The 21281-nt window shown below is 37.7% G+C and overlaps 1 protein-coding gene and 1 long non-coding RNA gene across 4 annotated transcripts; one reads left to right on the top strand and one right to left on the bottom strand.

Annotated features, from left to right (window-relative positions):
* Nucleotides 1-927: 927 nt before the first annotated feature.
* Nucleotides 928-3905, bottom strand: LOC148888489 (uncharacterized). Its single transcript, XR_016117184.1, has 4 exons — nt 3715-3905; nt 2176-2310; nt 2068-2095; nt 928-1977 (listed from the first exon to the last, which is right to left on the bottom strand). It is a non-coding gene; the product is annotated as an uncharacterized LOC148888489 (long non-coding RNA).
* A 1325-nt stretch (nt 3906-5230) lies between these two features.
* On the top strand, nt 5231-20701 carry tmprss4a (transmembrane serine protease 4a). Of its 3 annotated transcripts, none has more exons than XM_089014307.1 (13): nt 5231-5430; nt 11085-11136; nt 11636-11779; nt 12380-12532; nt 12621-12747; nt 12823-12942; nt 14420-14463; nt 15696-15858; nt 15938-16104; nt 17743-17838; nt 17928-18070; nt 18152-18304; nt 19167-20701. In XM_089014307.1, the coding sequence occupies exons 3-13, from the start codon at nt 11668-11670 to the stop codon at nt 19176-19178; spliced, it is 1290 nt and encodes a 429-aa protein (XP_088870433.1). In that variant the 5' UTR covers nt 5231-5430; nt 11085-11136; nt 11636-11667; the 3' UTR covers nt 19179-20701. The 3 variants fall into 3 exon arrangements, with proteins under 3 accessions (XP_088870433.1, XP_088870432.1, XP_088870431.1); XM_089014306.1 differs by having other exon boundaries at nt 5231-5434; XM_089014305.1 differs by lacking the exon at nt 5231-5430 and adding an exon at nt 7982-8314.
* Nucleotides 20702-21281: the final 580 nt, after the last annotated feature.

Below are 21281 nucleotides of genomic sequence, written 5' to 3'. Positions count from 1 at the left end.
TGTTTAACATTCCCTGACAAAGAATGATATAATGTCCAGCTTTTCATTTCACCATTTCTTCCAATTAAGACACTCAGCATATATAACATTTTTAGCGGGGAATGAACTTTTTATATAGTTTCTTCTTTTTCAGGAATTAACTAAATTTACTTTTATTTTTTTCCCCAAATGTCCAGAATATTTGCAGTCACCCTGTAATAATGTCTAATCATTCTTTGTTTGAAATATTTATTTTTTTATAATACAAACCATGTGAACTGAAAAGGCTTTGGTGTGTCGATTCAATACTGACAAAAGACACTGTACATGAACATCGTTTACTTCGCCCAATGCAAATCCTCCCATAGAAACAGAAATGCGGCTTGAGAGGACATTTCCTCTTTCAAGAAACAGCTTCCTTTCAAAGAAGTCAACGATTCATCATATTTGGATGAAAAAAATATTGTATTACTCATGCAGATATTTCAAATATTAGAGGCCCAAAAAAGCATGTATTCTTCCAGTTTGATTAGTTTACATTTTGCATTGTATTATCCAACATAAAAACAATTTTGGGATTTTTTTTCTTCTTCACAAAAATACCGTAACACAAACAGAAATTACCATTTTAGAAATTAAATGAAAATTAAACAATTAGGAAAGGAAATATGCTGCCTTCATTTTAATCAAATAAAATGTCATATTTTAATTACATTATAACAATATTTACAAATCAGTAAAGACATACACAGTGGGACTATTATGTATATATATATATATATATATATATAATTTTTTCCATGAACCCATATTTTTTTGCTAGGAAGATCTTATTGAAGATAGAACGCAATGACCGTTGGAGGTGGCTTTTTTAAAATCAGACGAGTATCTAAAACATTTTTCAGTCATATTATGAGAAAAGCAATGAGTCATTGAAGTTCCACTATGGTATCAGAAAGGATCAGATGTCTTCAAGTTGAAGATGAGCAACTTCCTGTTGCTTGCGTTCTCCAACTTTATTTTATTATGAAAAGTATGGTGCATGACAACTATTTCTAACATTTGCAAGTTTTTCATGTCGCAAAGATAAATAAAACATGTCTACATTGTGACATTTGAATTAGGCACCATTTGGATCACTTATGCAATAAATACAACCTGATTCAAAACAATTAGCTACTAAAGAACGTTAATTTTTTTTTTTTTTGCATTTTTCTTTTTTTTTCCCACACGGCATTGTATTCTGCATCCTTATTGGCTATGGGACCGTAGACTAATAATATAAACAGTTTCCATGCTTCATCATATTTTCAAAACAGAGAGGAAGTCTATACACACGAGAGAAGTTGCAGTACACTGCGACATTTAACTGGTCACATAATACAAACTGTCCAGGCAACTTTTTTGGTAAATTCTCTTTCATTGCCTTCAAATTTTTAACTCATTCACTGCCATTCATCACTCATTCACGCATTTATTTGGGAATTGAAAACATGACACAGAGCGCCATTCCCGAATTTGTTCTTTTTTTTTGTTCTTGTTTGAGTGCCGATAAAGCGCTGGCCAGACCTCTGGCAATGTATTTTCCCTTGCACAAGGGGGCAACATTTCCCTTTTTATTCATTTTATCACTTTGTTACAACTTCAGCTGTTATTAAAGCACTATGTAAACCAATATGTATGTATTGCATTGTATTTTGGACAGCCACCCTCATTTCAAGCTTATATAACTATAGACCCATGCAATTTAGGAATTAACTCTTTTTCTGATGAAAGAAGAGAGTCTAAGATTTCCTACACTGCATTGAATGTTTATGCAGTCCTAAAACTCAATATTCTGTGGGTCCTGGATTTCGAGTGACAATGACAAAAACCCTGGCACTGGAGTGGACACATATTTGCACATGTCTGGCAGTGAATGAGTTCATGACAAAGACAGGTCACTTTTTGAAACCGCTAATGGTGAAAGGAGGGGGAGACTTTTTTAAGCCAACTTTGCTGTGGAAAGAAAGTTACAAATGCTCAGTTTTACTCAAACATATAGACGACTTTCAAAAATGATGTCATTTATGCGCATTGTATACTCACATGAGCACTCTGTCTGCCAGCGGTCGTTCTGAAGAGACAAAAGCAAAGTTTTCATGTGATCTTGTGGAAACAAATCAAAAGACGAAAAAGGGTTTCCTGCTAACTCACGTTTTTTCTTGCAGCAGTTTTGACAGGATTTGCACTTGTACTTGTAGCAGAACTGCACAATGGCGATGGTGAAGAGGATGGCTAGTATGCCGAAACCCACAGCTATTCCCACCGCAGTGGGGTTGACCCTACTGCCTGACAACACACACACAGATACATGAAGCATTCACAAAAGAATGATTTTAATTCAAAGGCCTCTTTTTCATTGACTGCATTGCTTGGTCTGTTTTTGAGTGAGTCAGAGATATGCACAGATTGTCCAGAAAGATTGTCCCTACTGCCGGCAGGAAACGCAATCATTCATGACATACGTCTGAATTCTGCGGCCCTCTGCCCTCTACATGAAAATTAAAGTGATACATTAGTAAAACATAGTTTTCTTGATTGTAACCTGGCTAATGAGCTCTCCCTGTGCAGGATGTTCAAGTCGTCAATAACTTTGGTGATAAAGGAGTATCCCAAGTCCTAAATTCTGTGCAAGGCCAAATCTCCGAGATTAAACTGACAGTTTAACTTGCTGTGTCTGTTGACCCCAGGTTGTCTGTGCTTCAATTGTGTATTGAGTCACAAGTGTTGACTAAGCATATAACAGCATGAATTTTTTAAATATGATAACTTCTTATTCTGTCTAATCTCTATCACTGTCAATGATATATTGATTAATCAAGTTGTTTATTATTTGGATTTTAATCTGCAATGGTGAGGTGCCTCACGATTTAGAAACCAAATCATATCCGACATTGTCGCAACGCAGATAGATGCCGGGAGCGTTGATTTAGTCAACTGCAGTCTATTTGATTTGATTGACACATTTCCTCCAATATAAAAGTTGCCACTAAATGTGGATTTTCATCGGGTATTCCGGTTTCCTGCCACATTCCAAAACATGCAAGTTGATTGAACACCAAGAAAATGTCCTCAGGTGTAAGTATGAGCGCGGATGGTTGCTCGTCTCTGTGGGCCCTCTGATTGGCTGGCAACAGGTTCAGGGTGTCCCCCCCATCGACTAGCCGAAGACAGCTGGGAGAGGCTCAAGCACCCCCACCCTTTTTGCGGAGAAATTAGTTAAAATGGCTAGATGGATGGATCCACTTTAATCTGACATAAATTGAAGAACACAGCAATTTGTTTCATAGCAATCCAACACAATAGATGCTAACTCCTGTTAGCCCTTCAATAATTCAATGCCCATGACGACCATTTCTGGAAATATTTCTTATGGATCACACATTTGTCTATTTTCTAGATTCATATTGGATATAAAAACAAGAACAATAATTAAGACGAGTATGAGATAGGCTACAACCACGGTAATACAACATAATGCGACCTCTCTAGCATGGTCAATAAAAACTGAGCATTGTCATTATAACGCCATAATTCATATTCATTTAGGTGACTGTTGAAAATTAAACAGTCATATTTCATTGTCCACCTAACTATACACAATTTCAGTAAGACTTGTTGAACATCCAAGAAGTGCGTCAGAGTCACGCCATCACAATACACAAAAAAAACAAGTACAAAGAATCGTCTTACCATTATTGCCCATCGCAGATGAACTTGTGAACCCTGCGATGTCGCCTCTCCTGACTGGATTTCAGTAAAGTACCTATCCAATAACTGATAGATCCGTTTTTAAAAGTCAAAACTGTATTAGGATTCTGTGCGTCCTTCCTACATATTCGATCTGAGTGTTGGCGTTCCCCATAGCTGGCATTTTTTAAAAACCGGTCCATCTGCTTTGTTGTCATGTCCCTTCCTTTCACAAGCTAATGGAGGAGGTGGAACACACTCCTTTGTCGTTATAGGCAACTTTCTTGACAATTCAACCCATTATACCACGTAGCGACATTTGTTTCACTCATTTGGAGCTGTCACATGAGCAAAAACTCAAGTCTCTTCAATCAGAAGGACTATTGGGACACTAAAGCTATCTTGAGATGTTGAGATATTACAGTATAATAGGCCATTAGCATTAGCTTAAATTGTTCGCACTTAAATTATAAATACAACTGAGCAAAACACTCTCTGTACACAGAGATAAAATGAATTTTAGCAAAACCATTTTGGGGAAAGTTGTAGTACATTTCCAGGAAAGAGTGACATTTGAAGTCATCAAATGTGGACATGAAAGATGACATCATGGAGTATCAGTGTCGATCACTGAATTTGCATGTGCACAGCAGTACACTGAGGTGACAGCATGTGACTTCATTCATCTGGTGGTGAGGTGGCAGACGATAACATCATTACAAAAAAAAAAAAAAACTATCAGCTGTCAAGTTGGTTGTCACATCCGAGCTCTTCTGCCTTCTATTTACAATACAATACAATGCAATACAATTCAGATTTATATAGCGCTTTAACAACAGCTGAAGCTGTAACAAAGCGCTTAACATGGACAGCTATCATATACAGGAAATAAAGCAGTACCAAAGATAGCAGAAAGCACCAGAGATTGAAAGCTATCTGTTAGCTCGATAGCTACCTAGCTATTAGCAATGTTCTTGAGAGTTTTGAAAGACACTTATAAACACAATGTATTATTATTATTATTATTATTATTATTATTATTATTATTATTATTAGTCAGTCAGTCAGTCAGTATCATGCAATCATGCTGACTCGAATTCTTTTTGTGACGTGCATGCGCTCATGGGCCAACAATGAGGCACTCAAAAGCGGCCATGCTGGTGAAAATAATCTCAAGTATTACATAGTTCTCAGACTATGCACCTTTCCAGTAAATAATTTCAAAATAATATATAAATAAATCTCCAACTTCACTTTCCAGGCACTTTCGGGATGGGGTGCGAATACTTTTACATCCTCTGTAAATTACTACAACAAAATAGTGAGTTAGCCGTCTTTTGTCTTTACTAACATTCGATTGTGTGGATCTGCTACTTATTCATTTTATTGTTGAACCTTTGGTGAAGATACACTCCAGCTGCGACTTCTGGGTGGGACAACATGCATTCTTTTGACTGCAGGTGAGCTTTTAATCATTAACCAGGGCTGTTTTCAAGCTAAGCTTGGCTTCCTCTTACGGCTCTAAGGACAGTTGTCCAATTACACAAAGGGCATGCCTGGGCAAGGAGATGTTGGTCAAGCGATTTAAATGGTGTGTGTGTGTATGTGTTGCAGCTGAGAGTACATAAGTGGCCCCTTAAGGAACCAGGAATATTTACGCTCACAAGGTCCAGCTTTGGATATTGATTGGACGAACCACAGTGGAGCGTTTGCAACATTGTAGGTAAGGATGTAATAGAAGATTATTGACTTAGTTATTGCATCAAGTGTTTTTAAGGGAGGCATTGGGCATAGGGGGACGTTATTGTTTAAAATTGATTTTTTTTGCATCATTAATTATTGTCATGGTTACAGGGTTTTTGTATCATTGTCTGTTTCAATAAGTTTAAATCGACTGTGTCATTGTGTCTTTGGATTGAAAAAAAAAAAATAATGTGGCCTTTTTTCCCGTTTCATATGCAAAAAAAGGCCTTTGTTCCATCCTTGATTCTTTACTGTTTTAGTAAGTCAATGCCAGTCATGCTTATCTGCATGTCCGATAAGGCGTGGCCCACAGACGCGGCAGCGTATCAAAGGTTATATGGTTTCCTTCAAAGTTTTTATTTAAGTGCATTTATTTCGTAACACATTGACTTCTTTAATAAATGAAGGATAAAGTCTGAATCGATTTCACTATTTTCCAATTTGAGCTCAGTGACTATACGAATGCAGTATTATTTGCTTACAAGCTAACCAAAGTTGGCCAAGTCTATTTAATTGATTATTAGCAACTGCATCTCATTAAAGTTAGCTGGGCAAGTTTGGATTTTTTGTTGTTGTTTTGCCTCCTATATCTATAAAGCAGAGTGAAAACTATTTCTATTTAAAATATTGCTGAAAGAAAAAAATCTAAATACCTTCCACAGGGTCACTGTCGGTTAACAAACTTGACACACTAAGCTCAGTCACGTCCTGTTTTTATCGCAGGCTGTAAAATGTCTTAAAGAGCATTCTGTTGATCATAAATGCTATTCAAAGCAACATTCACAAGTTTGGATTCGAGTGCAAACGTTCAGTGGCTTTTATAGTTCTGGTAAAGAAGCATAGAAGAAATATTTGAATTACAAATAAAGATGAGCACACAGAAAAAAAGGACGTTTAAAGACTTAATTCATGATTACAATCAAAATCAAAAACGTTAAATGACAACATTCAATGTTGCATCGTTGTATTGAATTTTGTTTGAGTCATGAGTGAGACAATAAGCTTCACTGAAGGTATTTTACCATTTTTTGTGCCAAGGAGGCTGTGATTGAGCTTATTTATTTAGTTATTTCATCTCATCTCATCTCATTTTCCGTACCGCTTATTCCTCATTAGGGTCGCGGGGTTGCTGGAGCCTATCTCAGCTGTCTTCGGGCACAAGGCGGAGGACACCCTGAATTGGTTGCCAGTTATTTTTGTATGGATTATTTTTTTCAGATAAGAAAATCTTGATTACCAAATTTTCCGGTTTTCTAAGGCGCACCCCCAATGAATGGTGTATTTTCAAACTGTTTCCATATACATATAAAGGCGCACTGGAGTATAAGGCGCACCCCCAATAAATTGTGTGTTTTCAAACCTTTTCCATATATAAGGTGCACCACAGTATAAGACGCACCCCCAATAAATGATGTATTTTTAATGTTTTTCCATATATAAGGCGCACCAGAGTATAGACACCCCCCCAATAAATGGTGTATTTTCAAAATGTTTCCATATTGTATACGGCGCATCGGAGTATAAGGCATGCCCCCAATAATTGGTGTATTTTCATACTTTTTCCATATATAAGGTGCACCAGAATATAAGATGGCGCATCTGAGTTTAAGGCTCACCACTAATGATGTATTCTCAAAACCTTTCCATATATACGGCGAACCAACTATAACCACCTTTAATTGGATTTGATTGGATTTGCCTTTATTAGTCTCACAGACTTAATGAATGAATAAAAGTTTTCCAAATATAATATATAAATATATCAAAGTTTTCCAAATATAAGGTACACCACATTATAATTATGTACTTCTCCCCAGTGTTATCTCACAAGATTATCGTCATTTACTTACCGTTTCAGAGCATATTTCCTTTGAGCACGCAGAGGGACGTTGCACAACTCACTGTGTGAGTCATACATTTGATGCCAGCTGATTTTCCAGTCAAAACATGACATGCGAGAAAGCTGGCGTGAAGCTTTTTGTACGTCCCCACGTAGCAGGAAAAATGTGTTGTGTGTGTGTGTGTGTGTGTGTGTGTGTGTGTGTGTGTGTGTGTGTGTGTGTGTGCGCGCGTGCGATTTTGATGTGGTTTTAGTTAATCGGATGATCTGTTGTCATTTTCAGGAGATAAATCGGGAGCAATCCATTATCCCAAGATGAGAATGTTTCTTCAGCCGTCATCTGTACAAATTTGAAGGTTTCGGACTTGAATCATATGAACTCATTCATCTTCTACAGATGACGGCTGAAGAAACCTTCTCATCGATGGACCACTCCTGTACGACTGAGAGCTTACACAGACGTATTATCCCAAGATGTGTCTATTTAGTTGGATGTCTTGACACCGTTTGGAAAAGTTGGCACTGTGGTGGAGGATGATGTTCAAAGAAGATAATGGGAAACAGACAACAATTTGTCCAGCGTGTAGGGAGGGTCTGAAAAGTTTAGAGAGGGCGGATTGTGTGGGAGGGATTTACGTGAGAAAGGTGCACAGGTAGGGATTGAGAAGAGCGGCTTCAAGTGTCAGGTTACCTGGAACAGTTTCTGTTTGGTATGCTACTCGGGCTCGTTCACGGGTCTCTCTTTCTGAATCAGCAAAGCTTCGAAACACAACACGGCGCAGAACTTTATGACGGGCCTGAGGTTGCAGAGAGCCCCAAGTCAGATGCCCTTCCAGCGTATATATGTTACAGAGCTGGAGAAAGACAACGTGAGGGGAGGGATACAAAATCAAGTCAGTCTTTGAAGTTGAAGTCAGGCAAAAGAGAGCAAGGGAACGCAGCGTTTTTGGTGAACTGTGAAATTTCTCTTAAGGAGATTCTGTGGACAGTTTAGGACAGACTGATCGCTGCATCATGTGGGTGAGTATACAGTAGCGCTGAAATTAGAAATTTGTTGACAAAAAAACAATAGTATGAATCTTTATCAACCGGTTTGTTCACAAGCATGTAACCACAAAAGTGCTGATGGCTTTTGTGCGCTCAACCGGTCCCTAACACGGAGTGTAAGCGGCAAATGCTGGTTGGAAATATCACCTCCCTGTTGTCAGACGTGAGTTCAGTTTTAGGATAGGTTTTCCGTATGGTGTCCTTTTTTATAACGGAACACATTTGACTAGTCTATCAGTCGCATTGAGTGATTTAAGTAAAAGTGTGCAGGTACTATGTGCCTTTTTAGACTCCTAAACACAGCTGTCTGAAATTGATGTCAGTTCGTGGAGGTTTGCAAATGTCTTGTTTTCCTTTTGTTCAGCACAGGCTAGTCTCCAAGGATTGTGATACATTTGCATCGCCAATAAAAGACCACTCTATATACATGGAACACGATACGATTCACGAACGGCACGATTAGAATCGGATTGGATTAAAATTCTACTGGATGTGATCAAATTTGCCATGTTTATGAAGGTGTAACAATTTCTAAAACGCTCTTCAAGTACTAAAATATTCATGCTAACTCAATTGAAAAATATATATATCAGCATTTGATGTCATTCACTGCCATTCAGGAATGTATTCGAGAATTGAAAATATGATGTAGATAAGTATTCCGAAATTTGTTATTTTCTTTCCTGGTTGGGTGCCGATAAAGCTCTGGCCATGGCCTCTGGCAATGTTTTTCTTTACCACAAGGGGGCATCATTTCCCTTTTTTTCCATGTTAACTCTTTGTTCCAGCTTCAGCTGTTGTTAACACACTATATAAACCAATATGTATGTATTGCATTTTATTTCGAACAGCCACCCTCATTTCAAGCTCATATAACTCCAGACCCATATAATTTAGGAATTAACTCTTTTTTTCTGATGAAAGAAGATGAATGAGTTCATATGATTCAAGGACTCTAGATTTTGAAATACAACTTTTTAAACACGCAAAACTATTATAATTATGTTTTCTTCGAGATTTCCCAATAATATTTTTTAAAGTTGTTAATTAAAAAGGTATTACAAATTTATACCAATTAATTTCATGGTGAAAGTCTCTGAACTTGATAAGGTGACTGATACACGATTGCAAAAAGTTTTGGTGTCAGATCTCATTAAACATACAGTAAAGTCTCGTTATATCGATATTCTGGGGAGTCGGAAAAAATATCGATATAACCGGACTATCGATATATCCGATCCTGCGGCATGTAAATTTTCTCCTTGCGTTCATAGAAATAGTATCGTAATAAGCAGTACTATCGATATAACCGATATCGATATAACGAGACTTTACTGTAATATTATGTAGCAAAAGTGCACATAATGCCCACTAACAACAGAATGTTCGACGAATACAAAAAAGTACACTGCAGGGATATTTAGGACATCTTGAAATGTTTTCAGATCAACTAGCCTTTTGCTTGACCAATTAAAAAAACAAATAGTCATGGAAACCACTAATAAATGCTAGCATCTCATCGTTGGAACTGGTCCTGCAATCAACACGAACTGTTACGAACAGTAATGCAAATGAAACATACGTGTGCATGTATCTTGCCAGAGGGTTCTTGTGTTCTGTCTATAAAAGACTGGTTGCTGTCAGAAAAGGCCCTTATGCACGTGTATAGAGCCAAATATTTATGAATATTATGGAAATGGTCCAAACTCCGTAGCTGGTGGATGTAACTGAAAAAACTCTTCATGGTGGCCATGAAAAGTATCATGAATATACAGTAAAGTCTCGTTATATCGATATTCAAGGGAGTCCGAAAAAATATCGATATAACCGGGACTATCGATATATCCGACCCTGTTTGCATGTAATTTTCTCCGTGCGTACATAGAAATAGTATCGATATAACCGGGACTATCGATATATCCGATATCGATATAATGAGACTTTACTGTATTTGGGAAATATTTTATAACCCATTTTTCAATGCATTGAAAGGAGAGGAAATGAAAAGGGTGAAAGAACATATGGCAGTGTCTGATTGATAACATTGTATCTGACTTGGGAAATAGTTCTACAACTGTGATTTGGGTTAATGAGAGTTTGAATGGAATGGGCCTCCCTCCCAAACAAAATACAATAAAAAATAATTTACCATAATTTCCGGTGTATAAGGCGCACCCAAAAGCCTTAATTTTCTTCAAAAGATGGCCCGCACCTTATACACAGGTGCGCCTCATATGTGAAGTCATTATGAGCCACAACAGGTCTCGCAACTAATGTCAGCACCCACTGTCTCAATTTCCCCCTGTAGAAGTAGTGTGTAACCCAAGCCTCCACTGTCCCGCCTTATAATGTGGTGTGCCTTATATTTGGAAACATTTAAATATTTATATTATATATTTGGAAAACATTTTGTATTCATTGAAGGTGCGCTTTATAGTCTGGTGCGCCTTATCCAATATATGGACAAAGTTTGAAAATACACCATTCAATGGGAATACAGTAAATGTAGACACTAGGAAGAACAAGAGCTCTTAAAACTGATTATGTATCACAACTGGTTTGTCCAAATGGGATAAATTTACACCATTTGAATACGCATATTGAAGCTGCAGAGTTCACCGGAGCGTCAATAATAGCAAAAGACTGATAACAAGCTGTAGCACACAGGTCCAGCAAACCCATGAACAGCATTTTGTTTCTGCATTTGTGCTCACTATTATTCTTTTGTTGTGCTATTTGTCAGAACAATCAGTCTCCCGAAGAAAGCACAAGACCGTTGAACCCAAAGCACATAGGTAAGCTGATTGAATAGCGCCCTGTCGAAATCATCTTCTTCTATTATTAATTATTATTATTATTATTAAATTATCATTATCATTATCATTATTATTATTATTACGATTATTACCATTATTATGATTATTACCATTAGTCCCATTACTACCATTACTACCACTATTATTATTATTATTATTATTATTATTATTATTATTAGTAGTAGTAGTAGTAGTATTAAATTTCCATTATCATTATCATTACCATTACTCCTATTACTACCATTACTACCACTACTGTCTACCACTATTATTATTATTATTATTATTATTATTATTATTAAATTTCAATTATCATTATCATTACCATTATTACCATTATTACTATTATTACCATTACTCCCATTACTACCACCACTGTCTACCATTACTACCACTACTGTCTACCATTATTATTATTATTATTATTATTATTATTATTATTATTATTATTATTATTCATCTCACACCTCTTTTCCAGTGGTTCCACGGCCAGGCCGCCACAGAAAGCCCATGACGGCTCCAAAGACTCAGAAAGTGAAGGCGTCCAAGACGAAGAAGGTGCTGTTGACCATAGCAGCAGTTGTGGTGTTGCTGGGGATCCTGGTCACCGCAGGATACTTTAGTGAGTAACACGCTTGAATGAATGTTTTTTAACTAATTCACTACCTGACGTTATGCAGAAATGTGTCGACTCAAGTGCCAGGGTTTTTGTCATTTTCACTCCAATTGCAGGACCCACAGAATATTGAATTTTAGGACTACATAAACATTTAATTCAGCATAAGAAACCTTATATTCTCTTCTGTCATCTGAAAAAATAGTAAATTCATAAATCATATGGGTCTGGAGTTATCTGAACTTGAAATGGGGCCGGATGTACAAAAGGCAAATGCTGCCCTCTCATGGGAGGGAAAAACACTGCCAGACAGACGTCTGACCAGCGCTTCATAGGCACCCCTCTCGCAAGAAAAACCAAAACAAAGTGGCGCTCCATGTCAGGCTTTTCAATTCCATAATAAATTCGGGAATGGCAGAGAATGAGTTAAAATCATCGGACAGATACAATCGTTTTGTTTTTTTTTTTGGGGGGGGGGGGGGGCACAGTGTTGGCAGTCATCCAATCAGATCAAATGGTGACACCAGCCAATTGAAAGAAAAACATCAAATCAAGTCACGGTTTTGACAAGCTTTTCTTCCGATGTGAATCGTTTCTTTCTTTCAGTCAAGCAGCTGATCGACAGCAAGTACTTCTTTTGCACAAAGTCGTTTAAATTCATCCAGCTAGATAAAGCATGCGATGGAACGGACGATTGCAAAGGAGGAGAAGACGAACAAACGTGCTTATCAAACGTCAAGGTCAATACGACCTTTCCAGGTAGAGCCAAACGACCACCTCTGGATTTGCTTGTTTGTCACCACAACTTTCAATGAAAAAAAAAGATCTCCTTTATACATCCCCACAGTTCGTCTCATGACCCGCCAAAGCATCCTGCAGGTGTACAATCCCAGCTCAGGTTGGAGAAGTGTGTGTAGCGAAGACTGGACGGATAAGCACACACAGACGGCGTGCACGCAACTGGGATATACCAAGTCAGTTCCAGCTAAGAATAATTCAGAATCACCTCAGATTCAATCTCTAAAGATGTGTCATTTCCCCCCTGGTAGAAAACCTCGTAGCATCGATGTGCCGGTAAACACGTTATTATCGAACCTGAAATCTGGACCATTTGCTGGACTAAGGTCAGGGACGGGAAACACGCCAGTTCACCAGGCTACAGTTGACCGGTGAGCGACACTGCATCTTACAGCAGACACCTCCAAAGTCCGGCCCGGGGGCCAAATGCGGCCCATGGTCAATTTTCATCCGGCCCGCTGCTTCAGTCATAAAATCAATAACATCTGGCCTGCATGTTTAATTAATACATTGTGCAATAACGCAGTTACCTGCATGTGCAAAGTCCTGCCATCTAGTGGCTCAATTCCGAACAGCAAATTAGTATATGATGAACTGACCGAATGTGGCCACCAATTTTCGAAAACGGTGACAATCAATCAGTGGCGGGCCATGCATGTCACTCCTAGGCCTTCAGTAGTGCTACGTCTGAATCAATCAGCTGCGAGTGTGGTGTGATATTACTACATGTCCACTAGAGGGTGCCGTTGGCTAGGAAATAACTTTTGACTTAAGAAACTGTCATTAAACTGTTCGATTTTTTTTTTACTATGAACGTGTATATTCATGATAACCTCATAAAATTGCAATATTATTTGCTATTTTTCTTGCTTTGGAGCTATACAACTTTAATGATGTCCATCTATTCTTGAAAAGTCCGTCTTGAAAAAGGCTTTAATAGTATATCTGCAACCAAATCAATTTCTTCTCCTCCTTTAGCCATAGTGGGCTGACAAAACCAATATAAAATTGAAACAACAATATTTTTGGTTATGCAGCTCGCGACTGATACAATGTGCTAGCTCTGGCCAGTATGCTCTTATCACTAGCGGCGAGTGATACTATCACTAGCCATTCATGTGACTAGCTAATCATAGTTTGCAAAAACTGACGAAATGAAAATACAGTAAAGTCTCGTTATATCGATATCGGATATATCGATAGTCCCGGTTATATCGATACTATTTCTATGCACGCACGGAGAAAATTACATGCAAACAGGGTCGGATATATCGATAGTCCCGGTTATATCGATACTATTTCTATGCACGCACGGAGAAAATTACATGCAAACAGGGTCGGATATATCGATAGTCCCGGTTATATCGATATTTTTTCGGACTCCCTTGAATATCGATATAACGAGACTTTACTGTAGTTATCACTCCGCTAGAGTTAATCCTGAGTGAATCACCAAACAGCAGGTGCGCAGCAAACAAGCCAAACGATAATGACGTGGACCCCAAAATATTTGTAATCATGTGCTTTTGAAACAGGCATTAAACAAAAACAGGATCCAATTCTCCTTTTTTTGCACTATTTTTTAGTTTTATTTTCTGCGCTGTGCTCTATTTTTGTGTTGGAGCCTCTGCTAATTTCCCCTTCTCTGAGTTTCTGTTCTCAACACCAAAACCATTCCCAGTTTTTGTTCCTTTTCTTTTTAAGGCCTTTTTCAATGATGTATCATTTTATTTGAGTTGACCCCAAGCATAAAATTGTATACGCATGTTTATGTCAGAATTTTTGATCAACGTATGACTCATTATGAGGTCAAATGATAGTTTTTAAGAATTGTTCTTCCTCCTGTAGGAGTACATGCAGATCCGGAGCTGTGGTTTCTTTAACCTGTTCAGGTTGGTACTATTTTTAGACACATTGCTTATGTTACTAGCTTTTTTTTTCTCTTAACAGCATAGCAACAAATGGGGGCTCGGTGACGTGATTGTGAAACTGGTTTGACTAACAAGCTCATACATGTGGCTGTTGACTGCAAAGCCTTTAGCAAACACATGAATGAGCCCATCTTGTGAGTCATTCATATGCAAAAACAGTTTTGCAGATTCAAAGAAACTAGTTCAACCTGGTTTGCCAGAGCAGAGTTAATGTCCTTCATTAGCGGTAGTGTGTTCAAAGTTTGGTTGGATGCTCATAATAGGCATTGCCCACGAGTTTAAAGTACAGTAATACCTCAGCTGATGAATGATTTAGTTTACGAACTTCAACTTGCAAACATTAAATGTACGAGAATATAATCTTGGTATCCGAACTAATTTTCGGCAAACAAACCAAAGCACACGGAGCGCCACGGTGGCGGCGGACTACTTTTGGCGGAAAAACACCAAACCACACGGTCGAACAGCGCCACTGTGGCTGGCGGACTAGTTTTCCTTGAGTGCATACATGGTTTGTTGTCAAGGATACTTTTGCTATTATGAGACTGAAAAAGACCCCACCACAGGCTCGTGTGAAGCCAAAGAGGACACAAAACAAAATTACGGTCGAGCAGAAGAAGGAGATCATCGAGAAACACGAACGAGGTGTGCGTTTGTGTGACTTAGAGTCCCACTACCAGTATGCTAAGTTGACCATTGCTATGTGTGGCTAAAGGTGTTTCTGTGTTGTCAAAGCAATGGTCTCAGGCAATAGAAGAGGTTGAAAAACTTCTGTTGATTTGGATTAACGAAAAACAGCTAGCAAGGGACATTGTGAGTGAGGGTATTATCGCCGAGAAAGCACAGCAACTTCACTCGGATATCATCAAGAGGCAACCTTGAAGTTCGTCATCCATTGACAACTACCACCACAATGGTAAATAAAACAACTTTATTATGAAAGTACAGTTTGTTTCTTTAATTACAATACAATAGCACATTTATTATACACAAAACAAGGTATATTTTGCGTATTTTTTAGGCTGATTTATGAGAAAATTATGTTTTATGGGGACCTGGGAATGGATTATTCTCATTTTAATTGTTTCCTATGGGAAATTAATGTTTGGAAGACACACGTTTCACCTTACACACACTTTCTGAGAACCAGTTAAGTTCGTAAACTGAGGTATCGCTGTATGTCATTTTGTCAGACTGTGGTGAGGGAGACCCTCAGAACCGCATTGTTGGGGGTACGGATGCTACCATCGAGGACTGGCCGTGGCAAGTAAGCCTGCAGCAGGGCGGCCAGCATACATGCGGAGGCTCGCTAGTGACGCCACGTTGGGTGATCACCGCAGCTCACTGCTTCGCAGGGTCGGTAATGTTGTTCTCATTTATTTGTTGATGTCATGCACCTTTGACTCACGTCCCCTTTTTCTTATGGGCCCTGCAGGGGTAAAAAGGAGCTAAGTCGCTGGAAAGTGGTGTCGGGCCGGACCTACATGGGTACCTTGGGAGGTTCCTCTGTGGACAGAATCATTCTGAATGGAAACTATAACCCAGCTCGCAATGATTATGATATAGCACTCATGAGACTTACAAGTCCAATCACAGTGGGAGGTAAGTGCGAGTAGTAACAATCCGTTTCCTAAAGCGATTCAGTGAAAAAAAAGGCTTGCAGTCATTGATTGTTTTCAATTGGGAAGACAATTTGTAATTTGGGGAAGGATTTTAGCAAGAAACATGAAGTAGACATTGCTGATTAGAGCCATTGAACACAAGAGTGAGATCACACCATTTTGGTTATTTTAACTCAATCACTGTCATTCCTGAATTTATTTGGGAATTGAAAATATGACGTGGAGCGCCATTCCTGAATTTGTTCAGGTTATGTTTTTTTTTTTTTGGTTCCGTAAAGCACTGGTCAGACATCTGGCAATGTTTTTCCCTTCCACGGGAGGGCAGCATTGGCCTTTTGTACAGCCGCCCCCATTTGCACCTCATGTTACTCCAGACCCATATAATTTAGGAATTAGCTCTTTTTTTGTGATAAAAGAAGATAGTCTACGGTTTCTTATGCTGCATTGAATGTTGATGAAGTCGTAAAACTCAATATTCTGTGGGACCCGGAATTTAAGTTAAGTTAAGGAATAAATATACAAATAGGAATAAATACGTACATGATCAGCATATCAAAATCCACAATTTGGACATGTCGAGGTCTGTCCACTTTTACATTCAGTACTTTTCCTGATTCACTAGGTCAACTTCCATTTACGATGAAACCAGGTTAAAAAACCCGCAAAATACCTCAGAAACATCAGTTACAAATTATCTAGATGCCTCAGAAATTGGGCCTAGATTGCAAAACGCAAGTACTGTGCTATATTATTCAGTGGCGGGCCGTGCTTGTCAAACCTTGGCCTTCAGTAGCGCTACATCTAAATCAATACACAGCTGCGACTGTGGTGTGATTTACTACACGTCCACTAGAGGGTGATGATAGCCAATAAATAACGTGACTTGAAGAAACTTGAGAAATACTGTTATTTAACTTTTCAAATGTTTACTATGAACGTGTGGATTCATGATAACCTCATAAAACTGCACATTTTTTTTTCTAATTTTGCTAGCTTCGGAGCTGTTCAACCTTTCTTAACGATATCCATCTATGCTTGAAAAGTCCGTCTTGAAAAAGGCTTTAACAGTATATCTGCCACAAAATCCATTCCAGCTCACGACTGATATAATGTGCTAGCTCTGGCCATTATGCTCTTATCACTAATGATACTATGATTGGTTAGTGACTCGCCAATCATGTGACCAGCCAATCATAGTTTGCGAAAACCCTGACGTTTCCAACACCTTGCAGCAGGCCTGAGGTTGCCAACTCGAACTCTGATTGGTCAAAGCAACAGTTTCATTAATTTTTAAGCTCCAGGGCCTGCAGAACTGATTGTGAAGGCGTCCGGGTAAATTTCTGACCATGGTAATTATAATTATTAAATTAACAAAATATAATTAACATTAGTCTGCGATTCAGATATTTTTAGGCCAGCAGAGAAGGCCTTGCAGGCCCTGATGGCCCACCACTTGTATTATATGAATCAAGTTTACTTAATTAGCTGATTGCATTAATATCTCAAAAAGAAATTTTCAATTATGGCCTCCCAATCAATACTTTTGGAAAAAAGAAACAATGTGTAACTTTCGGCTTACATTTGCTCATGAACATACTTCTGCGTTGATGTGTTCCAGCGAGCCGGATGCCAGTTTGTCTTCCCCCAAAATCTTTCAGCCTTCCTCCTTCAGCCGCAATGGTGGTGACGGGTTGGGGCTACCTGGAGGAAAATGGTGAACGACCTCATCATTATGATGTCGTCTTTCAAAAATTGTCATGTCATGTTTTTCCCTCAAATTACATACTTTCATGTTGCCTTCAGGAAACATCTCTCCATCGCTTCAAAAAGCTAACATTCCGCTCATCGAAAGGAATAAGTGTGCCAGCCCGACTGTGTATGGCAATGCCATCACCGAAAGGATGATCTGTGCTGGTTTTCTGGAAGGCAAAGTGGACGCATGTCAGGTAACTGCAGCATGAAAACACACCCAAATGATTTTTTTTATGGGAGAGATCAAATGTTAACCATGCTTCTGCACACCTCAGGGTGACAGTGGAGGACCCCTGGTACACTTCACATCATCCAAATGGTATCTAATTGGCGTCGTGAGCTGGGGTGTCGGTTGTGCCAGGGAGAGGCGTCCCGGTGTCTATTGCAACGTAGAGGAGATGCTCAATTGGATTCACACCATCATTGAGGTAAAGCGTTACAGTTCAACATTGAACTCATTCACTGACAGACGTGCACAAATGTGTCCACTCCAGTGCCATGGTTTTTGTTATTGTCATTCGATTTCAAGGAACCACAGAATATTGAGTTTTAGGACTACATAAACATTCAATGCAGCGTAAGAAACCTTAGACTCTATTCTTTTATCAGGAAAAAAGGTTATTTCCTAAATTATGTGGGTCTGGAGTTATATGAGCTTGAAATGAGGGTGGCTGTCCAAAATCCAATGCAATACATACTTAGAGGTTTATATAGTGCTTGAACAACATCTGAAGCTGGAACTAAGAGCTAACATGGAAAAAAAAAGAAATGCTGCCTCCTTGTGGAAGGGAAATAACATTGCCATAGGCCATGGCCAGAAATGTATTATTATTATTATTATTATTAGTAGTAGTAGTAATAGTAGTAGTAGTAGTAGTAGTAGTAGTCTGAAAAAAAGTGTGATGTGATTTACAGTAGAGGCTACCATTAGCCAGGAAATAACTGACCGACCTTTCTTAATGATGTCCATTTTTTTCTTGAAAATTCCGTCTTGAAAAGGGCTAACAGTAGATCTCCAACCAAATACATTTCTTCTCCGTCTTTAGCCATTATGGGTTGCAAAACCGCTATTAAATCAACACAATATACAGGATTCGCTTATGCAGCTGGCTACCAATAACGTATGCTAGCTCTGGTCAGTATGCACTTGTGATCAGAGCAGTTTATGATTGGCTAGTCACTAGCGTCTTTAACCTCAATTTAACTTCAGCACGATATTCTTTTTCAATAGGTGTTGTAGTGTTGAATCTTGTCTGTGCTTCTTAATTCAAATTTGTTCATTCCCTCCAGAAAAACCCATGATGAGCTCCACCCTGACAATCTACTGCGGGACCTAACTGCACGAGAAGACGTGATCTTTGAGACAAATTAACACGACACAGCAATGACATGCAAACAAGTGGAGTGCAGCCAGGTTATTGTTTCTTATGGGGCAAGCGAAAGTGGGATCCAAGGAACTTTTAGTTTTTTGTTCCGCAAAAATAAATGTCTGCATGGATTTCATCTAAGCATTTGAGGTACGCCAAATGAATATTGTTAGAGGTCATTCCAGAATTGTTGGTAATTTGGGGATCAATATTTTGCAAAAACTGTATTTCTTACCACCCTTGTGAGGATAAGTAGATAAAAAATGGATGATGTATTTAATTCTGCTCATCCATCACAAATACTTCTATTTCATATAAGATAAGCAAGCCTTTAATAGTCCCACAATGGGGAAATTTGCAATATATGAGCCATATAATTTATCAAACCATATTTTGTTGCGTTTGTTGCAACCCTGTTATAAATATTCAGGCTTTAGAAAAATATTTTCAAAATATTAAGTTGTCTTCTCCAATTGGTTTACAAACGGTAACGGCAACACTCCTGTAACAGTCAATGCTAATGCTATTAGTATTACATGCTAATTGTGTTAGTTGCTCTGCTTATGGCTAGGAATAAACTTAATGGAACAGCAAAAAAAAAAAAAAAAAGATACGCTAATTTTTCTTACATGAGCAACCGAGTGGCATTGGTTTGTGGGACAGTTCGTTAAGATTAGTTGTAAAAGCTAAATGGGGAATGCTAATAATAATAATAATAATAATACATTTAATTATTAAGTGCCTTTCAAAACTCTCAAGATAAAGCACTATTTAATATTTTAATTATATTTTAAAAATCACTTTTAAACACATATTCTCCAATTTTGGAATGACCCATATCTTTCTTTGACTTGCTATTTACAATATGTTCCATAAGGAACAATTACGGTTCATGTCTTTATTATTGCACTGGTTGAAATCATTGATGGCACAGATTCAGTTCCTCATCAATAACAGGTAATGTGTCATTTTAGCACATAACAGGAAAAAAAAAAAATCAACCAAGCACTTTAAGTCAAAAATGAGAATTACTTGACTGACTCAATAATAACGATGTGTGAGATTTTGAGTTCACTGCAGCCTAAACTCACTCTGTTTATATTCATGTTTATTCAGTCACTTTGTGATATATGTGTAGCTTCAAGTTTTCAAGTTGCCCTTCCTTTTGTAGGCACAAATTAAAAAACATCAATGGCAGTGGGTGATTAAAGATAGTTGATGTAATAAACTGTAAGATATGAGCAAATAATAAACTGTATGTTGACTTAAAAAATATTTTGTACTGTACATATCTTTCTAGCTTTTGATTTTTATATGCGAGTCATGAAGACTTCCTCAAATTGTAATATGCTCAAACACTTCATTTGGTACATATCGGGTAATTTAACTGTTAATGTCAGCCAATCTGTTTTATTTATTTATTTATTTATTTTTGACAACTTAGGTTTTTAAATATGAGTCTATGAGCACTCATAACATTAATAAAATATTACTATGGCCTGCTTTACACTATCATAATTTTAATAACAACTCAAAAGTGCAATTGGCACCTTAAAAATATATATATAGTAAAAAATATATATACATTCAGTATATAAATATATACAGTATATATATATATATATATATATAAAGAGTGTATATACACACACACAATATATATATACATTATATATATATACACACAAAAAATGTATATATATACAGTAAAGTCTCGTTATATCGATATCGGATATATCGATAGTCCCGGTTATATCGATACTATTTCTATGCACGCACGGAGAAAATTACATGCAAACAGGGTCGGATATATCGATAGTCCCGGTTATATCGATATTTTTTGGGACTCCCTTGAATATCGATATAACGAGACTTTACTGTATATATATACACACAATATATATAAATATATACAGTATATAAATATATATATACAGTATATATATATATATATACAGTATATAAATAAATATATATATATATATATATATATATTTTGTTTGTTTGTGAACCATAAAGGAGTCAAACAATTAATCTG

The sequence above is a fragment of the Hippocampus bargibanti genome, linkage group LG14 (assembly GCF_051943395.1).
Source record: "Hippocampus bargibanti isolate YZ-2025 linkage group LG14, ASM5194339v1, whole genome shotgun sequence".
Classification (NCBI taxonomy): Eukaryota; Metazoa; Chordata; class Actinopteri; order Syngnathiformes; family Syngnathidae; genus Hippocampus; species Hippocampus bargibanti.
The sequence above is the reverse complement of the archived record's forward strand: the minus strand, read 5'-3'. Positions and strand labels throughout refer to the sequence as shown.